Source organism: Tupaia chinensis, unplaced genomic scaffold (assembly GCF_000334495.1).
Source record: "Tupaia chinensis unplaced genomic scaffold, TupChi_1.0 Scaffold000708_1, whole genome shotgun sequence".
NCBI lineage: Eukaryota > Metazoa > Chordata > Mammalia > Scandentia > Tupaiidae > Tupaia > Tupaia belangeri.
Window position 1 is genome coordinate 392897 of NW_006160231.1, and position 8260 is coordinate 401156.

The following is an 8260-nucleotide window of genomic DNA, read 5'->3' on the forward strand; positions in this document are numbered from 1 at the left end:
CAAAACCCAACCCGCTCCCCCCGCCCGGCCGCGTTTCCGCAGCCCCGCAGCCATCTTGACGGTGCGGCGCTAATCGCCACTCCGGAAAACTCGGCGGGTCGACACTTAGGTTCCGCTTCTCGCGCCTGGCGTCCCGCGGTCTAGGAGCCAGCCGGAGCAGCCAGAGCATTTACGCAACTTTAAATTTTATTTTCCCACACTGGCTCCTCTGATGGACTACACACTGTAAGAGCAGGAATCAAGACTTACTCCTCAGTAATACACCCAGTGTTAATGGAGACGAAACGTTTGCCCAGAAACGCAGCACCCACACCCCCGCGAGGCCCAGCACCCCACTTCGCCGGCGCGGGGAGCAACTGAGTTCACGCTTGACTCTCCCTAAGGGCAGAGCCCCTGTCCGCGCCCTCCCCGCCTTCCTCGGAAACTTCCAGGTGCTCAAAAGAGGCTGAGGAAGAAATGGACCTTTCCTGATTTTTCAGTTTTTGGAAGGTGCCGTTTGACTTGGAAATATACGCGGACGCCGTGATGAGCCCAGTGGGTCTGACACCGTGACCACAGCGGTGCAGTCGGAGGGTTCACCTTCCAGACGATGCGGTTTTCCCAGCCGGAGCATTGTTCGAAGCGCGCTGAGCAGAGGACGGAAGCTCCACGTGTTTGTGTTGAGCAACTGCGGGAGGCGGGCGGGGACAGAAGGGCTGCCGCCTCCATCCCGCCCTCCGGATTGGCTGCCCGAGCTGCGCTCCGGCTGTACAGCTGCCGGCAGCATGGCCTCTCCCGGGGCCCGGGCGCCCCTGCCCGAGCTGCCGGAGCGGAACTGCGGGTACAGAGAGGTTCAGTACTGGGATCAGCGCTACCGAGACGCAGCTGATTCTGCGCCCTACGAGTGGTTCGGGGACTTCTCCTCCTTCCGTGCGCTCCTAGAGCCGGAGCTGCGGCCCGAAGACCGTATCCTCGTGCTAGGTGGGTAGTGCGGGCGCTTCCTGGCCCAGGTGGCACTGGCCAATCGGGCCGCGCCCCGGCCTGGCCCTGCTGGCGTCCTCCGGTCTGTCTGCTCCAGTCCGGGACGCCCCAGCCGGAGCTAAGACCGTGTGCTTTCAGAATCCTGGCTGTATTTAGCGGGGTAAGCAGGAGTAAGACTGTCAGTTGGGAGACCCTTTGGATAAAGTCCCTCCGGGTCTGAGCGTTAGTGGTGGTGGGGGCGGGGGGCTGCCTCTCTAGGACCCTCGGGAGATAGCTTCGGGCTCCGGAGCGCTCAGAGGACCTCCTTCGAGTCCCAGCGCTGATTGACTACACAACTTCCGGGAGGGCAGGGACGGTTCTGAGCTTAAGATTCGGGACTGCGAGTTCAAGTCGGACGAGGAACGTACAGGCACCTTGAGGACAGTGCCTAGCTCTGTTCTTTTTGCGCCCATGGTCACCGGGAGCCTTCCCACGTAGACAAAGTTATCACATCATTCCTATTCCTAACTGAAACTTGGTCCTATGCCCTGAGGGAAGTGAGGGTGGGAACAGTGCCCCCGCGGATCAGAAGGGAGAATGCAGTCGAGATAGGTGCAATTCCCCCGAAGGGAAGAGAAGCTGGCACTGCTAGAGGAGGTCGGAGAAGGCGAGCTCCCTCGGGGCTCTCTCCTTGTCAGCCTGAAATGGGGTATTTAATTCACTGGGGCCCCGCAGGTGGCATGGTGGTGGTTAAGGGCGCTGAACTCCCACAGGGCAGACCCGCGTTGGAGTCCCCAGACCTGGCGGCTTGCTTTCTCACTGTCTCTTTCACTGTGTCCCTCTCTGGTCAAATTAAAAATAAATAAATAAAAATACAGTCAAATAAAATATTTTTTTAAAAAAGAAATATTTAATTCATGTAAAACGGGATTTTAAATATGCATACAGTATACATCTAATGTATAAATAATAAATCTAATGTGTGTCCACTGCACAGTCTGAAAATTAAAGTATCACTAGAAGACTAGAAAGGAAATATAACCTACTGGTGAAGAACTTGGACTCCGGAGGCGCCGGTTATGTTAGAACCTTGGTCCAGCTGACGCTAGTTGTGTAACCTTGGAACATTTCTGTACCTCTGTGCTCACAGTCTTACAAAGAGCACAGTACCGGGCCGACAGGTGGTGTGGAGGTGAAGGCAGCTGGGTCCTGCAGGGCCAACTGCCTGCTTCAGGTCCTGACCCTGCAGCTTCAAAGTCATGCCATGGCCCGTGCCAAAGTCTGGAGAGAACAGAGGGGAAGGAATTGCAGCGTGGCCATCCCCCCGGAGAATGATTTCTCACTTTCTCTCGCTCTCTTTGTCTCTTTCCAGCAAGCACGTGTGACCCATAGCAAACAAAGACCATAACTTATTTGTCAGGTTTTGTTTTTTGTTTGTTTTGGGTTTTGCCATACAGGCGTGGAGAGACAGAGGAGAGTGAGAATCACACCTGGGGGGAGAGCCACACTGCCTCCAGTCTCCTCTGGGGATTTTGGGCACACACACACATGCACCGGTGTGAAATCTGGAATTCCAACCACGGTCAGCCATGTGGTAGTCCAGCACCTTAGCTACTGTGCCACCTGCTGGTCCCTTGTCAGGTCTTAAGATGATTGAATATGAAAGATATCTAGAACGATGCTCAGCAAATAAAAAGCCCAATATATAAAACTCTATGTGGTCTCCCCAAAATGTCTTTTTAGGAAAGAGATAAGCACTTTCTTGAATGCTGTGGTTTTAAACCATTGCTTTTATTTATAGATTTACCATAGATCTGTATTTTTCAAGCTTTAATGCACATTTATTTTTTTAAGAATTATTTTATTTAACTTTATTCATTTAAATTTGGCCAGAGAGGAAAAGAACGAGAGAGAGAGGGAGAAAATGAGAAAGCAAACCACCAGGTCCTGGACTTGAACTGCAGTCGGCCATGTGGGAGTCTAGCACTCTTAACCACCATGCCACCTGTTGGCCCCTTTAATGCACATTTAAATTGCCTAGAAAGCTAGGCCCCATCCTGAGATTGTAATTCCAGGGATGGTCTAGTCTGGGTCCTAGGAATCTACAGATTCAGCAAGCAGCACAGCAGATCCTCATGCTCCTGACTGGTGGGAAAACTGCCCTAAAACCTAGTTGGTTAGGAGGTACCCTTTTCTCCACAGGAGGGGTGGGAAAATCTAAAACTCAAAAGGGCAAACTTCCCAGGTAGAACCGTCAAGTTCTGGGACCAGCAGTTAGTGTAATGGCTATGTCACTGGACTCCCACGTAGTTGACCGCGGTTCAAGTCCTGGACCCGGTGGCTTAAACTCACACCAGGTGCATGTGCATGCATGCCCAAGATCTGGAGAGGAGAATGGAGGAGAAGGGATTGCTGCGTGGCCATCCTCCCTCGGTGGGGGGGAGGGGTGATCTCTCATTTTCTGTCTCTCTGTCTCTCTCTGTCTTTCTGGCAAGCACACGCGGCCTATCCTATAGTGAAAGCCTCTCTCCACAAAAAAAAGAAAAAAAAAAAAAGAACCATCAAGTTCTAAGACTAGGACCTACAACTTGGGGAGCTCCAGTAGCATCCCACCTCCACAAACAGAAGTGGAGCACCAGGTAGGTGACAGGGCATGAAGTCCTGACTCCACAGTCCTCAGAACAGTCCCCAGAAAGGAGTAATAGCACTAAGAAATCACTCCGGGTTAGGGGCCCGTAAGCGTTCTCTGAAAATGGCCGGGTAGTACGTATTTTAAGCTTCACTGACCACACGTTCCCTGTCACAAGTACTCGGTTTTGCTGTTGTAGTGGAGAAGCAGCTACGAACTCCATAAGTGAGAACAGTGGTGTTCAAAAAACTTTGTTTTTTTAAAAGTTTTTCCATAAGGTGTGTGTCTCATCAGAAAGGGAGAGACATTGAGAGGGAAAGTGAGAAATCCCCTCAGGCGGATGGCCATGTTGGAATCCCTCCGCCTCCATTCTCCTTGGATTTTAGGTACTAGCGCACGCTCGCCTGGCACGAGTTTTAAGCCACCGGGTCCAGGACTCAAACTGTGGTTATCCATGTGGGAGTTCAGCACCTTAACCACGACACCACCTCCTGGCCGTAGTAAAACTTTATTTTAAAAACTAAGTGATGGGGGCTGGCAGGTGGCATGATGGTTAGGGGCACTGGATTCCCACCGGTCCAACCGCGGTACAAGTCCTGGACCTGGTGGCTTGCTTTCTCACTTTTCCTTTCTCTTTCTCTCTGCCTCTCTGGTCAAACTGGAAAATAATAATAATAATAAATAAAGTTAAATAAAATAATTATTTTTTAAAAATTAAAGGGACCATCAGTTGGCATAATGCGTATGTCGCTGGACTCCCGTGTAGTCGACTACGGTTCAAGTCACAGACCCAGTGGCTTAAACTCACACCGGGCATGTGTGCGTACATGCCCAAGATCCTGAGAGGAGAATGGAAGAGAAGGCCATCCCCCCAGGGGATGATTTCTCACTTTCTGTCTCCCTTTCTGGCAAGAGCACATGCCCTATAGCAAAAACAAAAAACAAACAAACAAACAAAAATCTCCTAAATAAATAAATAAACAAATAAAAATAAAAACTAAGTGGTGTGCTGGCCCCAGGGCCTACTGGTTAAGGGAGCCAGATCTCAAATGGGTGACTGCAGTTTGAATCCTGGCCTCAGAGGCTTGAAAAACAAACCAAGTGCATGCAGTGCACACCCCAAATCCCAACAGGACAAGGAATTGAAAAGGGGTGGTGGCATGACCACACACTGCTGGGGATGCTTTCTCTCCCTTCCGTCTCTTTTCTTTCTTCCTCTCCCTGTCTTCTCTGGCAAGTGCATGCACCCTTTGGCAATTAAAATAATAATAGGTGGCAAGCTGGATTTGGCAACCCCTGTTGTAGATCATTGTGTTAGGTTTGATTCCCCAGAAGCAAATCCTGGGATGAAGACTCACGTCCAAGTCACTTGTTAGGAAAGTACGCCCAATGGAAGCTGCTAAGAAGCTGGACCTGGGAAGAGGAAGAGGCCGGGCAAGACTGATCTCGGGCCGAGATCCCCTGAGGATAGTTTCAACCTGAACAGTCTCAGACACAAACTGAGCGGAGCAAACACGTGCCAGGACCTAGGAACAGGCAAATTGGTAAAGGACGGGTGGCAGGCCTCCCGGGGGCCGACAGTGCCCACTGCCGTTCTGCAGCCAGTGAGTAGTGAGAGTTAGGGTGAGGGGCTCTTCTGACTCCAGAGCGTCTGCCTCTGCTGTCCGTGCAGATGTGTGTGGAAAGGCGTCTGTCATCGGTCATCAAAACAACTTAATGTCACGTAGGCATAGCTGTGAGTGGGCCTCCTGAAAACCAGGAAGCAATTGGAGCACGTTGTGTGAAGGCGCGGCTTTGTAGTGAGGCAGGCCTGGATTCAAATCCTGGCTCTTCCTCTGACTATATATGGCCTTAGGAAAGTCCCTTAACCACTCTCCTCGGTTTCCCCATCTAGAAAATGGGAATAGTAAAAATACTATCTTCTTTATTTTTTTAAAAGAATTATTTCATTATTTTTTTAAGAGGTTTTTGCTATAGGGTGTGTGCACTCACCAGAAAGACAGAGAGAGACAGAAAGACAGAAAGGGAGAAATCACTCCATGGGGGATGGCCACACCTCAGTCCCTTCTCCATTCTCCTCTCAGGATCTTGGGCATGCACACACGTGTGCCTGGCATGAATTTAAGCCATCGGGTCCGGGACTCGAACCATGGTCGACTACATGGGAGTCCAGTGACAAAGCCATTACGCCAACTGCTGGTTCCTATTTAATTATATTTATTCATTCATTTCTTTTAATTTGACCAGAGAGAGACACAGATTGAGAGCGAGGGCACGAGAGAAAGCAAGTCACCAGGTTCGGGACCCAAACTGAAAGAGAGAAAGGGCAAACTCCCAGCTCCAGGACTTGAAACTTTGTTGGCCATGTGGGAGTGTCCAGCGTGTTAACCACCACACCACCTCCAGGTCCCCAATAATGGTATCTTCTAGATAGATCTCCTGTGAAAATAAACAGATAATTCTTTGTTTTTTATTTTTATTTTATTTTTTAATTTGCTGTAGGGCATGTGTGCTCACCAGAGAGAGACAGAGAGAGGGAGGGAAAGTGAGAAAGCAAGCTGCTAGTTCCAGGACTTGGACCACGGTCAGGCATATGGGAGTCCAGTGCCTTGACCACCTTGCCACTGTTGGTCCCAACTGAGATAATGCTTATACAGTGCTTAACATATAGCACAGGTGGTCGTATGTCAGAGCACATTGCTGGAAGCCACATGGTGACTGCGGTTCAAATCTCCCGCCTGGTTAGCCTGAAACACACCAGGCATGCACACTAGTGCATACTAGATCTGATAGGCTGGCGGGATGGAGGATGCTACGTCCCGTGGAATGTGCTCCTCTCTCTCACATGCACACACTGTATCACAAATTTCTAAAAATATACTTAGGGGCCAGCAGCATGGGAGTTAAGGCACTGGACTCCCACATGGCTGACCACAGTTTGAGTCCCAGACGAGGTGGTTTGAAAATCATGCCAGGCATTTGTGTGCGTGTTCAGAATCCCAGGAGAATGGAAGAGAAGTGATTGCGGTGTGGCCATCCCCCCCAGGGAGTGATTTCTCATTTTCTCTCTCTTCTCTGTCTGTTTCCAGTAAATGCACATGCCCTATGGCAAAAAATCTTTAAAAACAAAAAACACATATTTTAAGAAGAGGTTTAAAGTTCTTAGCATAGAATCTAGTATTCAATGATATTATTATTATTAAAAATGGGAGCCGGAGGGGCAGTTTACCCAGGACTGTTCGTAGAGCGGAATACCCTGCCTGAGGACTTGGATGTCTGGTCCCGTGGCTTGAGTGTCCTCGTGGCAGGTGAATGCACGGGGCTGGCCGTCCCAGCTTCGCCATCACGGTACTTTGATTCTCTGTTCTCGCTTGACTCCATGCTTCACGGGACTTGGTCAGTCATAGCGTGGCTTCCAATGTAGATTTCCCATACGGAGAGGCGGGACTGACCAGAGGACTCAGCTCTTCAACCCCGAGATGGCGCTTTTGTCTGTTATACCTCAGAATCGAGTCAGTGACCTGGCATTCTGGCTTACAGCCCAGTCTCTTGGTGTTGGGTTAGCATCCTCTGAGCCCCGGGCTCCCTGTTGCTGTGTTCTTGGCTTGGAGCCATTTCTGCAGGGCTCTGCTTCCCCAAGGCCACAGGCCCCGAGTCACTGAGACAGCAGGATGACAAATCACTGCTCCCTAAGCATGAGTGCCCCTGTGGTCAGCTCTCCCGTTCATCTTCGGTAGTTGTTTGGAAGATGCCGTCAGTACTAAGGGGAACGACGGAAGGGGATGCGGGTCTGCCCGCACTGGGGCAGAACTCGGAATGCCTGTGGGGTCAGGTAGGGGGTGATGACCAGAGAACCCAGAGGGATTTCAGCCTGGAACTCAGGGTCTCCTGTCCAGCTCCCCTCACCACCCCTCACCCCATCCCATGCGCCATACTACCAGGCTCCAATGTGAAGAAGCATATATGGGGTGTTTCCCAGGGGCACAGTACTCTGCGCCCCGGGGCCTGAAGAGGAAGGGAGCGCTGAGGCCTAGCCAGCTGCCTCTGGGTGCCCTGTCCACGCGCCAGGCCCTGCCAGATTGGGGCTATCTCAACAGCTGATCCTACGATCCTCTTAGGGAGGCAAATGAGCATTAAAGGCAACCTAATCCCGAGCACTGGGGAGTGCCATGTGAGGCTGCCAGGAGCTGCCCTCCAGCCACGGGAGAGGCCGCTGTGTTCTTCTGTTTGTTTACTTTTGCTATAGGGCACATGTGCTTTCCAGAGTGAGAGAGGAAGAGACAGGGAAAGTGAGGTGAGAAAGTGCTCCCCAGAGGGGACTGCTAAGCTGCATTCCCTTTTCCTCCATTCTCCTCTTGGGATTTTGGGCATACGTACATATGTGACTGCTGTGTTTTCAAGCTGGCCGGTCCAGGATTCGAACTACATGGCTGGTCATGTGGGATCCAGCTGCCTCCACCCCACCACACCATGAGCTGGCCCACGGCTACTGCACCTTCTAAGGAAGTCGTGCCCAGGAGGCTGTAGACCCACCTCCACTCCTGTGACCACCCCTAACCTGACCCTGCCCTTTCTGGGACTGCTTTTGGAGAACTTCCTTCCAGTGCGTTGTGATTGGTTGCACGACTGCGTGGTTGTCAGTTGGCCGACTGCCTTGGGGGGGGGGGGGGCGGGGTTTCCCCCCCGGCCCCC

General features: G+C 51.5%; 1 protein-coding gene across 1 annotated transcript in view; it reads left to right on the top strand.

Moving 5' to 3' along the window:
* Positions 1-710: 710 nt before the first annotated feature.
* Positions 711-8260, top strand: part of EEF1AKMT4 (EEF1A lysine methyltransferase 4) — a 10026-nt gene continuing 2476 nt past the window's right edge. The window contains exon 1 of the mRNA XM_006160757.3: positions 711-960. Within this exon, the coding sequence (XP_006160819.1) occupies positions 765-960 (196 nt within the window). The 5' untranslated portion in view covers positions 711-764. The remainder of the gene's footprint in view (positions 961-8260) is intronic.